Source organism: Helianthus annuus, chromosome 9, assembly GCF_002127325.2.
Source record: "Helianthus annuus cultivar XRQ/B chromosome 9, HanXRQr2.0-SUNRISE, whole genome shotgun sequence".
NCBI classification, from domain to species: Eukaryota; Viridiplantae; Streptophyta; class Magnoliopsida; order Asterales; family Asteraceae; genus Helianthus; species Helianthus annuus.
Genome location: NC_035441.2, coordinates 166,367,818 through 166,391,467, shown reverse-complemented (window position 1 = coordinate 166,391,467; position 23,650 = coordinate 166,367,818). Strand labels below are relative to the sequence as shown.

At 35.8% G+C, this 23,650-nt stretch overlaps 1 protein-coding gene across 1 annotated transcript; it reads right to left on the bottom strand.

The window, feature by feature from the left end:
- Window positions 1-19,638: 19,638 nt before the first annotated feature.
- LOC110879438 (pre-mRNA-splicing factor SLU7) lies at window positions 19,639-22,460 on the bottom strand. The gene is made up of 4 exons (XM_022127899.2): window positions 22,302-22,460; window positions 20,431-21,771; window positions 20,246-20,349; window positions 19,639-20,015 (listed from the first exon to the last, which is right to left on the bottom strand). Exons 1-4 carry the CDS (start codon window positions 22,315-22,317, stop codon window positions 19,869-19,871), a joined length of 1,608 nt encoding a protein of 535 aa, XP_021983591.1. The 5' UTR covers window positions 22,318-22,460; the 3' UTR covers window positions 19,639-19,868.
- Window positions 22,461-23,650: the final 1,190 nt, after the last annotated feature.

The following is a 23,650-nucleotide window of genomic DNA, read 5'->3' as shown; positions in this document are numbered from 1 at the left end:
TTTTGGATATGTTCTTTTGAATTATTGAACAATATTTTAGATTACTGAATTTTGAGAGCCATGTATTAATTTTTCTTTTCAAAATCGAGTCGAGCCGAGCCGAGCCAGCTCGATTTAAAATCAAGCATTCAAGCCTAGCCCGAGCTTGGACTTCTAGCTTGTTTTCAAATCCGAGCCCAAGTTTTACCCTAGCTCGGCTCAGTTCGGCTCGTGAACAACCCGAGTTTTACCCTACTTGGTATAGTGGATAATATTGATTAGCCTGATAGGTTGGATGTTCTATTCTCTCTAATCAAATTAATCTTTTGTTTGAAAAAAAGCTAAAGCGTCTTAAAATTTTAAATTCTTTTAGAGTTAATTGCTCGGATGGTCCCCGTGGTTCGTCATTTTTTTCACCTTTAGTTCTCAACTTTTCAAAATAGCATGTTTGCTCCTCGTGGTTTGTAACTTGTTACTCGAATAGTCCCTGCACTGGATGGGAGTTGTTATTCAGTTAAATGTTTGTAAAATTACAAAAATCACCTTACTATTAAAAATATAAAATTAAAACAATAAAAAAATTAATTAAACTCAAATGGTCCCACCTATATAATAAAAATAAATTATTTAAAAAGAGGCTTGTGGGCGCCTCTTCTTCAATCTTGCAACTTACAACAACATGTAACCACCAAAGTCTACCACCACCTGCAACCGTACATAGAGCGGGTCGGGGTCCCCTGACCTCAATGTTTTTTAAAAAATTAGTAGATCTGGTATATTAAATTTTATAAGTACCCCATAAATACAATTTGGTGGACACCATAAAAAGAAAAGGAAAGCTGGTGTAGTGGTAAACCCTCTTTTTACCGACAAGAGGTCATGGGTTCAATCCTTGTATGGTCTATTTTTTTAAATCTAATTCAAACCTCGCTCTGACCCGACCCGGACGAGGACCGGCCCGCAAATTTTAACGTTTTGTTATGAAAATTTTGAACACCGAAAAAAATAGACCCCATTAGAAAAAATCATGGGTCCGCCATTGTCTTCAACCTCCATCACCATAACAATACCATTCCCACTATAGCCCATCAAGATCACTTAACAATCATTTGTTTAAAGACTTTCAACTTGACTCTCACCATCGCCAATTGCCACCATCTCCCTCCTTGCGCCGACCACCATCACTAACAAGATTCGGCAGCCGGCACACCACAGCTGTAAATATTTTCAACCCCATCCTCTCCATCACCTAGATTTAACAAGGTTATGTTTTGTTCCCTGCGACATTGCTGAATTGGGTGATCGGAAAACGTTCCAGAGTTGATGTTGTTGTCGGAGGTTGGTTTTACGAAAACAGGTTCCCTGCGACGTTGATGTCGGAGGTTGGTCTCAGGAAAACGGGTTCTTTGCGACGTTGTTGTTACCTGTAGTCACCGGAAAACGGGTTGATGACGACAACATTTGGTTACAGGGCTGTTGGAGGTTGGGGTAGGGTGTCAAAGAACGGAGATGAAGATTTGCGTTAGTAGATAATGGTTTCGTGACGATGGGATGTCACCGGAATGCACAAGTTCGCTAGAATAAATTGTGAAAATCGTGATTGGGTGGTTCGGGTTCAATGTTAGAAGCTTCGTACGGCATAGTATGGGTAGGAGGTCTCTGGCTAGGTGGAGGGGTGTGGTGGTGTGTGGTTGCCGGCAAGGTCTCTGTCTGATGACGACAATCTTGATGGTGGTGGCCGGATTAAAGAGTAATCAGAGAAGGATATGGGTGGATGATGGGTAAGTTTTTAATTTTGGGTGTTAATAATACCGGTCATATGCAATGTTTTAAATACCGGTATGAACCGGCCGGTTATACCGGTTAAACCAGATATCGGACACGAGTCCGGTACGATAAACGCCGGTAAAACCCGAATACAGTATTTCTTATGTCCCGGCGGTAAATCCGGTTCTACTGGTTCAAACCGCTGTACCGGTTTGCATTATCTTAAGACTTGATTTCTTAATTTTGATAAAATACAATATTAAGGTAATATTGATCTTACATATTTCTGGAAATTAACTTAGGGTATGTTTGGCATGAAACTTTTAGGAGCTTTTAGGAGCTTCTAGCTTTAAGCTTTTAAGAAAAAACTCCTACTTAATAAAAATTCTTGTTTGGTTGAAGGAGCTTTAAGCTTTTAGGTTAGGAGCTTGAAGCTTTTGGTTGAACGCTACTACTAGTAGTGTTTAGAAGGAGCTACAAGCTTTTAGGGAAAAATGACTATTTTAACCTCTCAAAATAAGAAACTTTTTAATGCACCAACTTTCTAAATTTTTAGTTATGTCCATTTTGGTAATTTTATGCATTTTATTAAAAGCTCCAGCTACTCTACCAAACACCAAATATATCTAAAAAGCTACAGCTACTAGCTACCAGCTACAGCTACCAGTTTCCAGCCACCAGCTTCCAGCCACCAGCTTCCAGCTTTCAGCTACCAGCCACCAGCTACTTTTGCCAAACATACCCTTAGTGTCTTCTATTCCAATATTTCATCAGTTGTTAAAATTGTTACTCAACTCGTACAATGCAATATTGTTTATAACTAATAAAAATATTCTTAAAATGCTTAATAGTTTACAATAAAAATAGTTGTTTTTAGATAAAACTATAATAAGTTACATAAATCCTAGTTGAGATTGAATTGTTTTTTTAGATGAATTCGTATGTATTTTATGGAATTTATAGGGTTAACTAGTAACCCGGTTCAACCGCCCGATCAACCCGGTTCAACCGGTTGAACCATTTTAGAGCCCAACCCGGTATGACTTAAAAACCGGTTTTTAAAACATTGGTCATATATATGTTCTAAAGCGCACTAGTATGTTCTTTATTTTAGTAATCCGAACCAGCCCGCTTTAATTCACGATGATAGGGAATTCCTTAGGACCGGAGATCGGCCTGCCTTGATTGGGGCAATAGGAACATGTTTAGTATTGGAAAGTGGCCCGGTCCTTGGTTTTGTGTGACTAAAAACCTTAAACTAATTACAAATGATTGGGGCGTTTATCTAATTCACTTGAGTAATGATGGTTTCATTAATTGAAAAAATGACATTATGCATGCTAATTATAACATATATCTTTGCTATACTCATACAATTACTTCATTTAGCACAAAAAAGGTAGTCTTTGAGCTAGATAAGAAAAGTTAATTTTGTTGTTCTCCATTCAAAACTAGTTTTGTATATAATTCATTACGGAATTTGCTCAATCAAATAGGAAAATGTTTAGTTCTTGGTACAACATTAACTTTATTAAAAAGCCAATTTGCTCAATAGAACAGGACAACTCTTAAGTTTTTTTGTTTGTATGTTGGTCATTTATTTGGGTATTTCTTATGTTTCACCATAGTTAGTATGTTCTTATTTTGAAAACATAAATTATAGTTTATGTTGATAGTTCTCCTAATTAGATTATTTATCACGAAAGGCTAGCATTTCTTTTTATTAAAAACCTTCAAAAAAGTGCAGTTGTTGTGCTAAAAAGAATCGTGTTGCTAAAGGTTAGTTTTTCATACTTGGAAGTATGTAGAACTAAAACATATATTTAGACGGTATTTTACAGAAAGATGTATGATTTGTAACTCAGACTTCTTTGTAGAAAGGCTAAAATGAATAGATATTTTTTCTTTTTAGTATTTACGTTTGTTATATGTTTTGTTTTTAAAAATCTGCATAAACACGCCTACTTGCTCTAATCATCAAAGAAGGAATCGTTGGATATGGATCATATGAATGGTATGAATGCATGTCGTTTCAAGTTTAGACTAGTTTAACTATCTTAAATAAAAGCAAAATAGAACGGGCTATTCTCATTTATTATACGTTAAGTTTAGAAATATTAAAATTATTGTTGACATTATTTCTCATCCTTCAACAGTTTATCTAATTCACATAAGTAATCATGGTTTCACAAACTGAAAATGGGACATTATGCAAGCTATTTTATAACATATATATGTGCTATATTCTTACAATTACTTCATTTAGCACAAAAGCTAGTCTTTATTCTAAATATAAAAAGGTAGTTTTTATGTTCTTCACTCAAAACTAGTTTTGGATATAATCAAGGAATTTGCTCAACCAAGTTCTTGGTACAATGTTAACTTGATTAAAAGGTCAACTTGCTCAATCAAAAAGGATAATTTTTAATTTTTTTGTTTGTATGTTTATCATTTGTTTGAGGTAATTTTTTTATGTTTCACCCTAGTTAGTATGTTCTTATTTTGAAAAGATATATTATAGTTTATGTTGATAGTTCTCTTAATTAGATTTTTTATCACGGAAGGCTGACATTTCTTTTCATTAAAAACCTACAAAAGAGTGAAGTTGGTATGTTAAAAAGAAATGTGTTACCAAAGTTTAGTTTTCTTACTTGTCTTATGAGTATGTAGATATGTACATTTAAAATGTATTTTAGACGGTATTTTACAGAAAAGATGTATGATTTGCAACTCAGTCTTATTTGTAGAAAGGTTTTCTTTGTTTAAAGGTTAAAATGGATGGAAATTTTGTATTTTTTTAGTATTTACGTTTGTTTACGTGTTTTTTAAAAGCCAGCCGAAACACACCTACTTGCTCTAATCGTCAAGGAAGGAATCATTTTGGATATGGATCATATGAATGGCATGAATGCATGGTTCTTCAAATTTAGATTAGTTTAACCGTCTTAAATAAAAGAGAAATGGAGCGAACGATTTTCATTTAATATACTTTAAGTATATTTTTATCCATGCTTCTCATACTTCAACAGGTTATGGCTAAACACAATAGTCGGATGTATGTTTTAAAGAGGATTAGTATGTTCTTTATTTTTGTTTCAGCTTCAAAAGTTCATTTGTTGAATGCTAAAATATAAAGCAAGTGCACATTCTTGATTGTTTTTCCTGAACTTGCCGAGGAGCATAAATTGCAACCTAAATAACTATATAATGTTGATTCAGTGAATCTCAACTATGTAAGCATGCTAGAATGAAAACGAAGGTGTAAATTCTCAATTATTCTTTTGCGGAATTAAGCCTCACCTTAATTTGAAGTCTATTTAAGCAAGTAAAAATCACTTTTTTTCGAACAAGGTTATACAAGATGTAAAAGCTTATATGGGTTATGAATATCTAAATAAAGAAGTGATATCAAACCTGAGTGTTATTAAAGGACCACCAAAATAATGGTTGTTTTAATGAATGTGAACTCTTCCTAGGGAGTGGTCTTGAGGTTTAGATATTGAATCTAATTAACTACCCTATAGATGTATTCATTTCTAAGTAACAAATAAGTATTCCTTTTATGTATGAGTTACCCCAATGACACTATGACTCCACTAAATTTTTTGGGTGGATTCATATACCTCACAACACCACTAAACTTTGTAATCGATAACTTTTTGTTTGATGATCAGTACAAGATCTAGTTGGTAAATTTGGTGTTGTGGGTAATAGTATGTGCATGTAGACGTACAAAATTAAAAGCTTACTTTGTGAAAAAAAATCAATATATTTTGTTTTCAATATGTTTAGTGCTTCTTTTGGATATCCAACCAACAAGAACTACTTGAATTATGGTCTAAAAGTTTATGTGTGAGTATTTTAGCTATTGTTGCATTTTTCTTCGAAAATTAATCAAGTTATCATATTAGTAGTTGCATCTTTTCATAATGTTACTTGGTTGGTAATTGATGTGTGTCGGTGTGTATATATTTTAAATGTATATTTAAGCTCCTTTTTACACTTTTAGTCAAGTTTTAAATTTATAAAACACGATATTTACTAACACTAAACACACATATGGGCAAGTGCACCCATCGTGGACGTAGTATAGTGTTGGTAAGATACCGAGGTCGTCCAAGGACACAAGAGCTTTTAATACCGGTTTATCCTCAACGTTTAATCTAATCAAAAAGTGAGAAAAATGTTTTAAACTAAGAAAAATAAAAACTAACTAAATGCTGAAAAATAAAATAAAATAAAAACAGATAGACAAGATGAATCACTTGGATCCGACACGTGTGTTAGTATAACCTTTGATTATTTTCGCACTTTTGCACTTGTTTAAGAGATTATCTTAGTTATTGTAGTAGGCCCCTCTTTTGAAGGCGACGTTACCCTCAACCCAGTAGTTTGAGTCAGCAAGGATACAATCCTAAAGGGTCGGATTATTGAAAGATAATGAATTAAGTTATTAATGCAAATTGTGGTAGGCCCCGCTTTCGGCGGTGACGTTACCCTCGGCTAAGTAGTCTGAGTCAGCAGGGATACAGTCCTAAATAGCCGGGTTATAGTATTAATAGTAGTTAACTTATGAGGGGGTCAAAGAGTTTGGATCCCCGCCATCCAATACCTATGGGCATTGAAGGAGATCCTACTAAATTTGACCCAGGTCCCAAGCAGGACCTCTAAACGCTGAACAAGGGCAAGACCCTTACCAAACCGTTCCCTTAACCCCCGACCAGGTAGCCAACATACCTCCATATAGACCGTGGAGATATGAATGGTGAAAATCTTTTATTTTATATAGACAGTAAAATAATGCCAAGACACCACGGACAAACGATAAGGAAAGATCACCTTCAACATAAGTAACTAGTTATTAAAGTCATTAATACAAAACCAAATAAAAAGTGCAAAAGATTAAAAATAAAAAGTATTATACTAAACACTTGTCTTCACCAAGTGATGTAAGAGACTTAGGCAAACATGGCCTTGATTGTCAAGAACTCTTACGATCAATCTTGGATCCCGAGACGACTCACACACTCTACGATGGACAATGGATGATGGTGGTGGATGATGGTGTTATGATGGTGGTGGGTGGTGGATGAAGTGTGAGAGAGGTGGTGTGCCAAGGGATGGGATGGAATGAAACCAAGCACCCCTATTTATAGGCTGAACAGAAGGCTGGGCACGGCCCCGTGTCCGCTGGACACGGCCCCGTGCCCGTCTGACATTCTCTCTCTTCATTAATTGTAATTCGCAATTACAATTAATGCGCATGCTGTACTTTCACCACGCCCCCGTGCCCGCTGGACACGGCCCCGTGGTGGGCAATGGAAGCTTCTACTGGTTTGTCTTTTCTGCTGCTTCTTGGGCACGGCCCCGTGTTCGCTGGACACGGGGCGTGTTCAGTCTTCTGTTTTCTCTTCTTTGCCTTGGGAGGTGCCGTTGAGGGTCCGGGCAGTCTACTTTTATTCCTTTTCTTGTATTTATGCTAGAATTAGTTGTCTTTTTGCTTCTTTTGTGATTTTGAGCTCATTTCATCCTGAAAATACAAAAGGAAGACAAAAACACTCTTTTTCCAACATTAGTACTCAAAAAGGGTTAGTTTTATGCCTTAATTGATGTGATTTATATGTTGCATTTTACACACATCAAATACCCCCACACTTGAACTTTTGCTTCTCCTTTAGCAAAACTCTTTTAAATGTGGCTTACACTCCCAAATGGAATAGGTAGAAGAGAAAGTTTTTTTAGCTTGTCCTAGAGTGTCGGGAATCCAAGGTCTTTGTAAGTTTTATTTTTATTTATTTACAATCCTGTTCGTCATGATTTATTTTGAACGTTTCATAAGATAAATTACTTATTCGGGCATAGCATGCCTTATTAAAATTCCACTTATATACAAGTTCACATACCTCACGGGGGATCACTCAACACTCGGCCGAAGGTGTAATTTTTAGTGAATCACTCGAGAGCGGCATGGAACTTACGCCTTCCATAGGCTTGCCAAGCAATCAATCCTCCTCCTTTTTAACTTTTTACCTTTGTAAATATCAAGAGGACTTTTTGGGTGAAGGGTTAGGCTTGGGTTAAAGGTGGGTGGTTTGGGTTAGTTGTTAGTAAAAGGGCGAAAATCGTAAAAAGCGTCGGTTTTCGTGACATACCTTGTTTTTAGTGACTTTTTTTTTTATTTTGAAGTATTTCTCCAAACAAGCTTTTATATAGCTTTTGTTTGTTTTTGACTTCATCATTGTTTTTTTTTTTTTTCATCACATAAAAAGGCGAGTTTACGAAAAACCGAGCTTGTTACTAAAATAAAGGGTAAAAAAATAAAAAGGGTTTTTGGTGGGTAAAAAGGGTTTTGGGGTAATGAAATGAAAGGTTTAGGCTCAAAGGGGCTATCTAGGGGGATTTTGGGTAGGTGGTAAAAAAAATGAAAAATAATGGTTTAGAAAGAAAAATATGGTTAGTCCTAATGCCTCCATCACTTACTTACTTGGGTTTAAGTTGGTAAGGACCGGGAATGTATCGTCGTGGCAAGTTCTAGAGTTGTAAGAACCAAGCGGCTATTCACACAAGAAACGAAAAATGAGCATTTAGTCTAAATATGTATATCTTTATGCTCAATAAAGGCTCAAAACTCACTTTTGTGGGAATGGGTTTTTAGTGTGATCAAGTATATATAATCGAATTTTTAACTAGACTTGTTATGCCGTTTCGTAATTTTCTTATGTTGGTTCTTTGTTATCACGACGCTATCGGTTGTAAATTTGTAAAAATATAACCTTTTTAGAACTTGTTATTCCCAACTTAAACTAAGACAAGTAAATGATAAAAAAAAAATGAAAAAGTTTTTGAAAAAATTTGGGGTGTTTAGCGGTTCCAATAGAGTTTTGTGTAAGGCTTGTATTTAGGACTTGCAAAATTCAAGGTTTTAGCATCCCCCCCACACTTAAATTACACATTGTCCTCAATGTGTCCAAAAATAAGGTTTTTGGTTGATTAGGATGTGTAAAAGTAAGTTAAAAAGCAAAGATTTATGTTACTGGCATCCTGGACACGGCCCCGTGGTGACCGGGCACGGCCCCGTGGTCAGGTGCCAGTAACGAAAATTAAAGAATTAAAACAGAAGCCTGGACACGGGGGGCGTGTCCGCTGAACACGGGCCGTGTCCAGTTACCTGAACTGGGCGTTTTTCTGCAGGTGGCTCAGCACGGGGGCGTGTTGGTTGGGCACGGCCCGTGTTGAGCCTTCTGTGATAGAGATTTGTGTCGGGTTGCTCTGTTCTTCGTGCATGGGTCCATTTTTCTCGTTCCCTTTTTCATCCATTACCACCATGAGTGTGTTTTATTCATTAAACACCCATCAATCTTAAAAACCATCATATCATTGCAAACATAGAGAGACATTACATAAAGTTAAAGATGAAAGTACATAAATATTAAATTATGGAGTTCTAGCCCTATGTTTTATTCTAAATTAGCAAAATTTTCAAGAGGCTACTAATCTTGGTTAGATAAGGCTTTTTTAGAACTCCTTTTTCCGGGCGTGGTCCTCCTCATATGTCGGCGAGCCACTCCTCTACCTCCCTTGGAAGGAGAAAAGAGGGCTTATTTGCATTAGTTTGAGGAGTTTCGACTTCCGTTGGAATTTCTTGTGGATGTTCCATGGGAGGTTCTGCGGGAAAGTCGTCCCAACCGGTAGGGTTGTTAACCCCGAGTGCCAAGTTCCAGTCCTGTTGTGGAAGGACTGGCTCCATAGGAGGTGCTACAAGAATGTTTAACCTTTGGTGCAAAAGGTTAATTTCTTGGAAGCTACTTTCAAGTCCCATTGTAAGATCGTTAATACGGTCAATAAGGACCTCCTCTACTGACATCATTTCGTCGAGAGCTTCCCTCAATGCTATCACATAGTGCACAAGTGTAGCTTCAACGGAGGGCCTTCTTCCCCTTCTGCTGTTTGAGGAATGAACGGATGATGTTTCGCTGTTTTCACTCGCCATTCTACGAAAAATAAACCAAAAGTAGTTTATATGACGAAACAGTTTCTGGACACGGCCCCATGCTCATTGTGCACGGCCCCGTGTTCATCTTTCTGCAGAATTTTGAAGCAAGGAATCTTGGGTTTCTAAGTTATTTTCTGAATTTATGTAGACTTTTTGGTCATAAATAACTTTAAACAATGTTACACAACATGTTTTTACCAAGATTCCATGATCAAAACTCCTTGTTTCCTACCACAAGGTTGAAAAAAAATTGAAACTTTTCATGGTAGTTCTTGAAGAAAGATGAAAAGAAGGAAATGTCAAGAAGAGGAAAGGACAAGATGGGTTGTTGGAACCTTCTTTTAGACTTACCTAGGATTGTTTGAGAGAAGATTCCTTCAAATCTCTGTCCCAAGTTGGTCCAAATGTGCAGGATTTTTGGCTGCATTTATAGAAAACGACAGCCTTCTGGACACGGCCCCGTGTCCGCTGGACACGGCCCCGTGTGCAGATGAAATTCTGACACAGTTTGTCCGTATTCTGACGTTCTGATCAGAAGGGAATCTTTTGGTGGACACGGGGGCGTGTTGGCCGGACACGGCCCCGTGTCGGGTAGCTGTTTATGAAGTTTGTCGCTACTAAGGAGTTTATTCATATCGGGTGGTTCTTGATTTGTTGGAACAACCCCAAAGTGCCTAAGATACCTTAATTGTCCTATACTAAGGCGAGAATGCAAGAGGTTATCGGTGAGGGTAATTCCTATTTTCATTCTAGGTGGACAAGTCCAACCCTTTTCCGGGCTCTCGTTAAAGAAGGTGTATGCTGAATCGCTCAGGTCTATGTATGCATCGAACGAAGTCGATGGGGAGTCCTTCACGGCACAATCGACACAGGGACGACTATTGTCCACGTCTTTTCTAGGTATGAAGGTATTTTCGGGAGCAACGAGGTTGTCGGAATGCGGTTCCAACATTTCCTCATGGTCATCATCTTGGGATGGATCTATAAAATCCTTCCTAAGTTCTTTTGACTAATTGAGAATTAGTTCTTCTAGTTGAAATAACTCGTCAAGGAGCATTTCTCCTAGAATATCTGGCTGGGCGCATTCCAGGGAGAGATGGTGCTTATTTTTACTTTCGCCCCTCTTAAGGCTACAAGGAATCGGTGGGTCTATATAGTGGGGCCTATAATTGAGAAAATAACATTTTAATTTCTCATGTTCGCCTCCACATAATCGACACCACATACCATAAGAGTGCCGAAAGTAAAAAGAATTACTATCACTCATGTTTGTATCAGAAATTACCAACCGCCGGGATCTAACGGTTCTGTTTTCAGTAAGAGAATTTTGGGCACGAGGGCGTGTTGAGTGGACACGGCCCCGTGTTCAGCTTACTGTCTGACTTAAAACAGGATTCCCAGTTCCAATGATTGAGCACGGGGGCGTGTTCAGCAGGCACGGCCCCGTGTTGAGCTCTGCAGAAGCTGAAAATCTACGAAAAATCCTAAAAATTAAAGAAAATAATAAAAATATGATTAGGCCGTTGATTTCTAACTTTCTTAAAATCCTTGTGTCCCCGGCGACGGCGCCAAAAACTTGATGTGTGTCGGTGTGTATATATTTTAAATGTATATTTAAGCTCCTTTTTACACTTTTAGCCAAGTTTTAAATTTATAAAACACGATATTTACTAACACTAAATACACATATGGGCAACTGCACCCATCGTGGACGTAGTATAGTGTTGGTAAGATACCGAGGTCGTCCAAGGACACAAGAGCTTTTAATACCGGTTTATCCTCAACGTCTAATCTAATCAAAAAGTGAGAAAAATGTTTTAAACTAAGAAAAATAAAAACTAACTAAATGCTGAAAAATAAAATAAAATAAAAACAGATAGACAAGATTAATCACTTGGATCCGACACGTGTGTTAGTATAACCTTTGATTATTTTCGCACTTTTGCACTTGTTTAAGAGATTATCTTAGTTATTGTAGTAGGCCCCTCTTTTGAAGGCGACGTTACCCTCAACCCAGTAGTTTGAGTCAGCAAGGATACAATCCTAAAGGGTCGGATTATTGAAAGATAATGAATTAAGTTATTAATGCAAATTGTGGTAGGCCCCGCTTTCGGCGGTGATGTTACCCTCGGCTAAGTAGTCTAAGTCAGCAGGGATACAGTCCTAAATAGCCGGGTTATAGTATTAATAGTAGTTAACTTATGAGGGGTCAAAGAGTTTGGATCCCCGCCATCCAATACCTATGGGCATTGAAGGAGATCCTACTAAATTTGACCCAGGTCCCAAGCAGGACCTCTAAACGCTGAACAAGGGCAAGACCCTTACCAAACCGTTCCCTTAACCCCCGACCAGGTAGCCAACATACCTCCATATAGACCGTGGAGATATGAATGGTGAAAATCTTTTATTTTATATAGACAGTAAAATAATGCCAAGACACCACGGACAAACGATAAGGAAAGATCACCTTCAACATAAGTAACTAGTTATTAAAGTCATTAATACAAAACCAAATAAAAAGTGCAAAAGATTAAAAATAAAAAGTATTATACTAAACACTTGTCTTCACCAAGTGATGTAAGAGACTTAGGCAAACATGGCCTTGATTGTCAAGAACTCTTACGATCAATCTTGGATCCCGAGACGACTCACACACTCTACGATGGACAATGGATGATGGTGGTGGATGATGGTGTTATGATGGTGGTGGGTGGTGGATGAAGTGTGAGAGAGGTGGTGTGCCAAGGGATGGGATGGAATGAAACCAAGCACCCCTATTTATAGGCTGAACAGAAGGCTGGGCACGGCCCCGTGTCCGCTGGACACGGCCCCGTGCCCGTCTGACATTCTCTCTCTTCATTAATTGTAATTCGCAATTACAATTAATGCGCCTGCTGTACTTTCACCACGCCCCCGTGCCCGCTGGACACGGCCCCGTGGTGGGCAATGGAAGCTTCTACTGGTTTGTCTTTTCTGCTGCTTCTTGGGCACGGCCCCGTGTTCGCTGGACACGGGGCGTGTTCAGTCTTCTGTTTTCTCTTCTTTGCCTTGGGAGGTGCCGTTGAGGGTCCGGGCAGTCTACTTTTATTCCTTTTCTTGTATTTATGCTAGAATTAGTTGTCTTTTTGCTTCTTTTGTGATTTTGAGCTCATTTCATCCTGAAAATACAAAAGGAAGACAAAAACACTCTTTTTCCAACATTAGTACTCAAAAAGGGTTAGTTTTATGCCTTAATTGATGTGATTTATATGTTGCATTTTACACACATCAGTAATTTGATGTTGTATATCATAATGTTACTTGGTTGGTAATTTGATGTTGTATATATTTATGGGTGTTTCTTTAAGGTTACTACTTTGGAAATGAAAATGAGGATAATTAAATATGGTTGATTATTCCTTTTCAGGAAATCTTTTTGAGTTCATAATGTTGCAACTTTTTATGTAACTTATTTGATTGTTAGTAGTGTTTTCATAACCGGACCGAACGTCAAGCTAGTCTCCATATGCCACTAGTTGGGCCTGTTGGACCAGTCGGATTGGGCTTAAGAACCGAATTACACAATTAATGAAAAAAAAATTATATAATACACTTTGAAGTTAAAGCAAGATATAAATATAAATTATGTTTTGATGTCAGTTTATAATTTTAATAAAATCTAAAGATTAATTTGTTTTTGTTTTGTTTCACGATATCAATTAAATGAATATTTAGTGTTAAAATTGAATTAACTCAAGTTATTAAAGCTGATAAGAACTAAAGAGCGGGACTGAAGTTGTAAAACACTTCTGACAATAATTTAAAGAATAAATGAGCCTTTATGAAACATCTTAAACCCTAGGATATATTAAACATTTCAAGATGGACGACTAAAATTTGGTCGTCATCGTTTTTACACTTCTCTCTCGTCTTGTTTACACTTCTCTTTCTACTCTGTTTCTTTTTTCTTTATTAAATTCGTTCAATCAACACACTTGCTATCTGTTTTGGTCAAAAATTACCTAAGTAATTAAGTGATCAAATTAGTTAAGTGAGGTAGTGTGCTAGAAGTATTCGTGGAAAATATGCTGATCAAGTTGTTGACAAAAAACAGTTTTTAGGATATAGCTCAGGATATCGAGCTATATCTACAATCAAACAATGAGCAAAACAGGTAAAGGGTGACACGGGATGTACGAGAAAAGCCCTTGATCAATCTAGATCGCCGGCACAAAACCTCGGGAGCTGACAATCGGAGCTGCCTTGTTCTTCTTATTACTTCAAATATCAGGATGCAGTGCAGGATATGATGCGGATCAACTAAGTGTTACAAAAAGATTCGAGTACAAGTGTAAGTGTTTGTGAGTGATTGCAGCTAGTAGAGAGCAAGAGTGTGTAAAAATTGTGTGTGTTCTATCTGATCCGATCATTCTTATATATAGCAAAAGGAAATAACAAACTATCCTAAGAATGGGGGATGCCTCGAATATTTTTATCCATGCTTCTCATACTTCAACAGGTTATGGCTAAACACAATAGTCGGATGTATGTTTTAAAGAGGATTAGTATGTTCTTTATTTACGTTTCAGCTTCAAAAGTTCATTTGTTGAATGCTAAAATATAAAGCAAGTGCACATTCTTGATTGTTTTTCCTGAACTTGCCGAGGAGCATAAATTGCAACCTAAATGACAATATAATGTTGATTCAGTGAATCTCAACTATGTAAGCATGCTAGAATGAAACGAAGGTGCAAATTCTCAATTATTCTTTTGCGGAATTAAGTCTCACCTTAATTTGAAGTCTATTTAAGCAAGTACAAATCACTTTTTTTCAAACAAGGTTATACAAGATGTAAAAGCTTATATGGGTTATGAATATCTAAAGAAAGAAGTGATATCAAACCTGAGTGTTATTAAAGGACCACCAAAATAATGGTTATTTTAATGAATGTGAACTCTTCCTAGGGAGTGATCTTGAGGTTTAGATATTGAATTTAATTAACTACCCTATAGATGTATTCATTTCTAAGTAACAAATAAGTATTCCTTTTATGTATGAGCTACCCCAATGACACTATGACTCCACTAAATTTTTTAGGTGGATTCATATACCTCACAACACCACTAAACTTTGTAATCGATAACTTTTTGTTTGATGTTCAGTACAAGATCTAGTTGGTAAATTTGGTGTTGTGGGTAATAGTATGTGCATGTAGACGTACAAAATTAAAAGCTTACTATGTGAAAAAAAATCAACATGTTTAGTGCTTCTTTTGGATATCCAACCAACAAGAACTACTTGAATTATGGTTTAAAAGTTTATGTGTGAGTATTTTAGCTATTGTTGCATTTTTCTTCAAAAATTAATCAAGTTATCATATTAGTAGTTGCATCTTTTCATAATGTTACTTGGTTGGTAATTTGATGTTGTATATATTTATGGGTGTTTCTTTAAGGTTACTACTTTGGAAATGAAAATGGGGATAATTAAATATGGTTGATTATTCCTTTTCAGGAAATCTTTTTGAGTTCATAATGTTGCAACCTTTTATGTAACTTATTTGATTGTTAGTAGTGTTTTCATAACCGGACCGAACGTCAAGCTAGTCTCCATATGCCACTAGTTGGGCCTGTTGGACCAGTCGGATTGGGCTTAAGAACCGAATTACACAATTAATGAAAAAAAATTATATAATACACTTTGAAGTTAAAGCAAGATATAAATATAAATTATGTTTTGTTGTCAATTTATAATTTTAATAAAATCTAAAGATTAGTTTGTTTTTTTTTTTTTGTTTCACGATATCAATCAAATGAATATTTAGTGTTAAAATTGAATTAACACAAGTTATTAAAGCTGACAAGAACTAAAGAGAGGGACTTAAGTGTAAAACACTTCTGACAATAATTTAAAGAATAAATGAGCCTTTATGAAACATCTTAAACCGTAGGATATATTAAACATTTCAAGATGGATGACCAAATTTGGTCGTCATCTTTTTTACACTTCTCTCTCGTCTTGTTTACACTTCTCTTTCTACTCTGTTTCTTTTTTCTTTATTAAATTTGTTCAATCAACACACATTACTATCTTCGTTAAATCTGTTCGAGCAACAATCAACAACAATTCCAACAACAAAACCACTTATTTGTTATTGTTAAATTCTTTCGATCAACATCCAGCAACAACGTTGGTGATAAATCCATTGCTTTTTTAAGTTAAATCCATAGAAATTCGATCCGCTCGTGGTCACTGGCCAATCCGGCCCACCCGCTAACCGTTGGAATTGTCCGATTTTTTTCACTAACTCAACGTAACACAACCAAACCACGAAACAGTTCAACCGGTCTGGTCCGGTTGTGAAAACACTGAGTTTTAGTGAAATGTTTCTTGTGGAAAGTTTACAAATTAAACAACATAAATGGATTTGAGGTAAGAGAGATATTCTCACATAAATAAGGATGTACAGTGGTAAACCATTTCATTAAACGTTTATTCATTGATTTTAACCAAAAGATGTTTTTCACTAACTTCTCTTTAAAGCGATAGAGATCACCATTTACTATTCGTCTTTATATATATGATAAAGATCACCAAAGTTCAACGCCAATGCCTTTCAACACTTTCAATATACCCCAAACTTGAATTGTGCTAAACATAGCATTTTCCAATTAAAAAATTTATGTTGTCGACAAATATGATCACATCAACTGCCATCCTGGAAAGATAAAACCAAGAGCTCAAAATTCTTGCATAACTAACAAGTATAGTATCGAATACGGAACATTTGTATAGTTACAAATAAAAATCTGAAGTATATCCCTATTTGGGAATGTTTATATGGTTACCTTGACCTTTAATATCAATGCTTTTGTCGCAACCACTTGAAAAACATGCATTTCACATAAATATTAAATGTATATTTTACTTTCAAATAATTTAATATAGACTGATAACTACATTTAATCTCAATAAAAAGTGTTTGGCTATGTATCAAGTCCAATAAGAACTAGATTATGTAAAAGACCTTATAAACCCATTTGGAACCTTATAACGAGACTCGACCTTGTTATGATCAAGGAATACCCAAGTTGATAAATGATAGGAAACCATGACCAACTTAGAAAGCCTTTAATAACATGTGAAACTAACATATCAAATAACACAACCATGATGAACAGAATATCAACATCAATTTCAGTTTACAAGCTATCTTTAGGGGTTTTAAAGGGTCTTGGCCATGTATAATTATATCCCATATGCCTTTTATTTCTTTTAGACAACATTTACAAAAACTTATTATATTTCTCATACATAATCTCACGTATAACTTTCTATATGAATGAGACGTACACAATCTTTTCTAATACCAAAAGTACAATAAAGATTGTTATATATATTTAGGCATCCAAAAATAACGGGGAAAAAAAGCAATGCTACAGTCCCACGACCACGAAACAAACTTCACCGATTCTGGGACTTTGTAGTTGCGGTGGCATCTGGTAGTGGTTGGCATAACACTTTACTCGGTTAAGGTTTGTAAAATATATTATAATTAATATATATTAATTTCTAACTTACAATGGAGGAGAACCCTCAATAAATAGGAAAGAAACTTGAAACCCTAAATAAAACTTAACTTGTGTCTACGGGCTCTAAACTAATAACCCTAATAATAACTAATAACCCTAATAATAACTACGTTTCTATATTTAACACCTTCTTCAAGTTGGTTCATAGACCAACTTGATCATGTTGCATCTTGAATTGTTTTTTGGTGCCTAGAATTTAGAATTTGAACATGATCAAGAACCTAGAATTGTACTCGGACATTAAACCGGGCCATGAATAATAATTTGAAACAAGAGTCGAAAGAGGAGCAATTAAGCCATGATCAGACCAGTAAACAACAACTTATAGACAAGGAACACATAAAAACAGTACTCTAGCAGTGAACAGGTACAATACTCTAGCAGTGAACAGGTACTCTGAAAGTGTGAGTACTTCGACGCTGAATAGGAAACTTGTAATGGCTAGGGTTCTTGGACAAGAAACATTTTTTTCCTAATAACAAGGGCTTCGGGTCTCGAACATATGGTTGCAATGGTTCAGGGAGCAACCACGGATTCTAGGACATAAATCACGTCACTAGAGCATGTAGCAAGAAAATAAAACAAGAAATCTGGAACAAACGATCATCAATCAAGGTTGTAGCAGTAAACATGCTTAACAATTAATAACATGAACAACCAAGTAATTTGCCTTTAAAATTGACGGTCAAACAAGATTGTAGCAGCAAATGACATCACCTTAAATTGGTCTTTTATCTTTATATCAAATTTGAGGCGATGTCATTTGCCTATAATTGATGAGTTTTTTACTTAATGTTTTTAACTATTACACGTTTTGTCCTTTAGCTCTAACCCAGTTAAATTTTTTGGTCTAATCATGTGGTTTGCACATCAGGGCATTTTTTGTCATTTCACCTTTCCAAGGACTATTGTGTAAATAACTTAAATACCCACAATTTTATTAAAAAAACTCTAATCGGGTTTAAAATAATATATATATGGAAAGGTTTTAATGACAACACTAAATATTATGGGGTATAGGTAAGGTTGTCTACATCTTACCCTCCTCAGACTTTACCTTAGTTTTGCTATTGGTGCGATTTACTGAGCATGATGATGATGATCCATGGTTTGCTTGAGTAATTTAAGTACTCAATTTACAATATACTATGTTGCTTTTTACTTTCATTATGTCTTCTTAATCTCCCTACACCATAGCATGCATGTTTAATCTTTCCATTGACACGTGATATGAGGTCTAGTACATGTAACACGGTATACACAAGATACCTATAACCTTAGCAAGACTAAAACTAAAGTGTGTTCGCTTACAAGGAGAAAATTTGTTTAAAAAAAAAAAAAAAAAAAAAAAAAAAAAAAAAAAAAAAAAAAACTTTATATCTTTTGGATTTATTACTCTAATAACATTAGAGGGCAATTTAAATAGCCAAGGAATAAGAAGTCATGCACGGATTATTATTGTTCTAGTTTGTAAAGGAATATTATTCTACATATGTGTGCAGTGCATGAATTAACTAATAGCACCCAACACAAAAACGGTTTTGTTAGAAAATATATCTTTTTTATTGAACAGCAAATTTCTATTATTCCTATCGTTTGTTGGACTTGAATCCAAGACCTTCCTCTCCCAAGGTGTTTAAAGACTTTGTCTTTGTCAATAGCAGCAAAGAAAACCTTCGACAAATACATACTTCACGCAATTTGCCCTTAAATTTCCCAAAAATCTATTTTATCATTCACCACCTTATAAAATTAAAAACATAACTTACATCCAAGTTTTCCATTTGTGCTAGATAGCCCTAGCCTTCGTTTCAAAAATTAGAAATACCAAGCATATAACAAGACCTAATTTACTGAAAACTCAAAAATATAGTGGAATCAGATAGACCTTATATATGAGGCTAAATCGTATTCATCTGTTTTTTAGAAAGGTTCCTAAGCCTAACTTTTATTAACTATCAACATGATGTGAATTTTAACCTTCCACTTCTAAGACCATGGAGACACATCTTACCACCAGAATGTCTCTTGACGACTTGAATTAACTATTTAAACAACAATGTGTCTGCGCTTGAGAATTACAAAATATAACAAAAAATGCCTACATGTATGTAGAGGATTGAAAAAAAAAAGTACCTAAAAGAAAGAAAAATCTCCCAATATACTATTGCCAGAGATAGACGCTCATAAATTTGATGATCGTTCTTTTTTATCAAATATCTAACAGATGGATAAAAAAGTTAGATTCTTGTTTAGTCAAAGAATTAAAAGTTGATTTTGGTGTTAGTCAAGTGACTAGAAAACCAAAATTCAGTACATATGAAATATACATGAATTTGCAGATTTACCAACATATAGATAGAAAGGACCATCGAGCCAAAAGGATCACAGTATGTTACATAACAACCATTGATTTGTGTAAACCCAAGCAAATCACAACCAACAAACTTCAATTATCCAGATACTAAAGGTTTTAAACAGTATTCTCAACCTTCCCAAACATATGTAATAAGAAGCATAAAGATAAGAACATGCAGCACCAAATTAGAGATCGGAGTTAGTTCAGAAAATCCTTCATTGGATCATCATGATGAACCCTCTTCATCCTGTATGCCTCCATGTCTTCAGCTGTCACGTCATCATTCCACTTAACGTTATATTTGCGTTTTCGTTCATCTTTCTCTTCTCTCCTCCTCTTGTCCTCCTAAACAAATCACAAGCAATCATCAAGACCTTTAGCAACGAGCTAAACCATTATATATGCATTTAACAAATCAAAAAAAAAAAAAAATCGCAAACTAATATCAACATACATTTTAACAGACTTACCAACACAAATGCATCAACATGAGAATCTAAAATCTAAAAGCAAAAATAATTTTGACATCTCCCCATGTTGGGTTGTTCTAAAATGGGATAAACTGATAAACTTACCTTCTTAAGTGCTTCAGCAAGTTTCTCTTGATCCAGAACCAAGTCATCGGGTATGTCTGTTCCCCATGTGGCAGGTTGCTTCTCTTCCGTCGGAGCAATCACATCTGATGAAAGAAAATATGTTATTACCATATAAAATCATTAAACTTGAACAACGAACAGCAAAAGTCTTCACAAGGTCAAACCTTCAGTGGCCTCTTTACGGGCAATATTAGCCTTCATAAGGTCTGCAGCAGCCTCAGCAGCCTCGATTCCAGCAGCTCCCGTACAGTAACTGTTTCTAACAAACTGCTTGCAGCATCTATAACCCCATTGATGATCTTTCCACCATGAACCCCAAACGGTTGTGTGGTTATTAATGTAAACATCCTCTTCATATTTGCTCTTAGGAAGGGCCATTTCTTGTCCCTTAATAACCCTACCAGCGCGATCATACTCAACCTCTCTCTCACTTTGACCCAATAATAACTCTCTTGGAAGTGGGTCTTCAGCGGCTGCATTCCCGTATTCCTCCAAAATCGTCTCCTTAACTTTAGATTTCAACTTTTCTTTGTTGATCTGGAAATTTTTGAACAACAATTCGGCTTGTGAAGGAGCAGCTTGCATGTGCACATCATTCCCCTTGTCAAATGCTTCCCAAGCGTGTATATTCAGCTGCTTAAACTCCAAAGCTTGACCACTTACTCTATTTTGATTATCACCAGCATAAAACTTCTCATTCGGATCCATATCTGGAAGTGGATCCTCACGCATGGATCGGGTTTTCGGATCATAATGAGCGGAATTAACGTCAAGATTAAGAAGGTATTTCGCTGTATCTTCTCGAATACGAAGATTCCTCACGGTTCCTGTGGACCCACCACCAGTGGTACGAACACGTTTCTCGACTTTAGCGAAATCCATCTGCTTGCTTTCATCAACCTTGGCTTCATCTACCTTTAGACCGTCTTCATTATCTTCATCATCACTGCCTTCTTCAGCAGCTTCAGTATTGTTCTTTTCTTCAAGCTTTTTCAACTGCTGCTCTTTTAAATACTTTTTCCGCGCTTCATCTCGAGCTTCATATCGATCAATCACATGAGCATACGAAGCTGCATCATACCCATTCCACCGGTCCCGCTTTCCATCATAATCGAGCTCAAAAGTCTCGATCTTCTCATCAGGTGCTATATTTTTACTGGTCCATTTTGCTCCGAGCTTACGGGGCCTTTCCATGCAGGCTTTACTGGTGTGTGTCATGGCTCCACAGTTTTCACACGCACCCTTCCTGTACTTATCAGCTTGGAATATTTTCGCCCCTCTATCATACCACGATTTTGTGTAATTTGGATCCGATTTCCATTTCCTTTGATGCTTCAAACTCGGTCTTTCTGCATTAAGATACCACGGAGCAGATGACATATACTGAGGAATATGCGGATTGATTTCTTTTCCATCTTCATCAACCTCCGCAGGTGCAAGCCCAGCTTTACGTGCTTCTTCCAGCTCCATCTGCTTCCTGTGATCCTCTCGGGACTTAAACGCCACTGAAATAAACATTTCGATTAGTCAATTGCGCAAAAAAAGAAAGATTAAATGCACACGTTCAGGCAAACAGAACACGTCACTAAACACAGTCCGTAAATTGGGGATTTATGGAACTAATAATCGTTCGTCTTCGAACACCAAGCCCCGACCGTAAGGATCTATCAAAACCCTATGCAATTGTACAACCCTAAGTTGAAATTAATATCTGTATCTTTGTATCTAAATTAACTTCTAATATTACTTCTTGTTTTGGTGTTTTAATATCTACGTATCATCAATCTGTATCTGTACGGTTTTATTTAAATTCATTAACACACAGAACTTTAGGGCAAATGAATCTCGTCACAAACACGAGATCCGATTACGAGCAGTGTAAATTGGAACTAAAAGTGTGTTTATAGTGCATAATAATAGCCCTAACTGTAGCATAACGAGCTAATTTGAACAATAAAGGACCGCAAACGAATCAATTTACGAAGGATAGATGTTAGGGTAAAGAGATTTGAGAAGAAAATTAGATAATACGTACCTGATGCCGTCGCCATGGTGAACTTTTGAGGGAAACTGTAGCAGGTGGAGGTCGAATTGAAATCGCGATGGTGAAACCCTAAATCGAATTGAGTTTATAACAGGATGAAGAACAAATGGATGATGGCGGTTATCGTAATCGTGATAATTGTATGAGTCGGAGTCGGAGTCGGTTCGGGTTTAAGAGCATTCACATCCAATCCACTAAAAATATACATACATTCCACTAAAAACAACTCCTATATCAATATATTTCCACTAAAAACAAATACTTTTTCTCTCTCCTTTTCAATATATATTACATTTTCTCTCTCCTCCACTCACAACCACTTTCAATATATATTAAAAAAGTATAGGGGGTGAACAGTGTCCCCCCAAATATACAGATGAACAGTAACATTTTCTCTCTCCTCCACTCACAACCACTTTTTATACTTCTTATATTTTAAAAACCCCCCATACAGATTTTGGTGGTTTGGATGAGAATGCTCTAATATAACCATTTGCCCACTCCTTGAATTGGATAGTTTTGTGGGTCCGGATTATCTGCTTCTTGCGTACATGCCACGTAATTATACACTAATTTTCAAGTGTATTTACATTTTTGTTTTATAATTTAGAATGAGTTGTTTAAATTAAAATTAAAAATAATAATAAAGATAAGATCTATATATAGTTTTGTGGGTCCGGATTATCTGCTTCTTGCGTACATGCCACGTAATTATACACTAATTTTCAAGTGTATTTACATTTTTGTTTTATAATTTAGAATGAGTTGTTTAAATTAAAATTAAAAATAATAATAAAGATAAGATCTATATCATATAAAGACATCATTTTTTTTATAAAAAGTGTGAGAACTACTTAGAACATTATTATTTTTTATAAAGCAATAAAGATAAGACCTAAATCATATACAGACATCATTTTTTTATAAAAATTGTGAAAACTAATTAGAACATTATTTTTTTATAAAAACTGTGAGAACTAATTAGAACATCATTTTTATGTAAAAACTGTGAGAACTAATTAGAGTTTGACATGTGACATAAATTAATAACTCTCGTTAAGGCTAAGTCGTTTAACATAACAATTCTAAAACTGTGATTTAGACTATCCATATTTTCATGCTCTTTAAAAGAAAATTGTATATGTGAAGCTTTAAGTAAAAATATATGTGTTGTTTACACAAACATGGTTGTACTGATCGTAATTGATGTCCTAATTGTACATCTATATTACAATTTATGCTAACAAACATAATTGACAATTTTAGTTGATTATGTTGATGTGTTGACTAGAACAAACAAAACCATCATAACACAGGTTCGAAATTAGCACATACAATAT

What these genes read in the sequence shown, in the direction of transcription:
- LOC110879438 (XM_022127899.2), bottom strand. An exon ending in CCGTAAAGAGGCCACTGAAG is followed by an intron (nt 20,350 to 20,430) that starts GTTTGACCTTGT and finishes TTCTTTCATCAG; the next exon opens with ATGTGATTGCTCCGACGGAA. An exon ending in TTGCTGAAGCACTTAAGAAG is followed by an intron (nt 20,016 to 20,245) that starts GTAAGTTTATCA and finishes TGATTTGTTTAG; the next exon opens with GAGGACAAGAGGAGGAGAGA.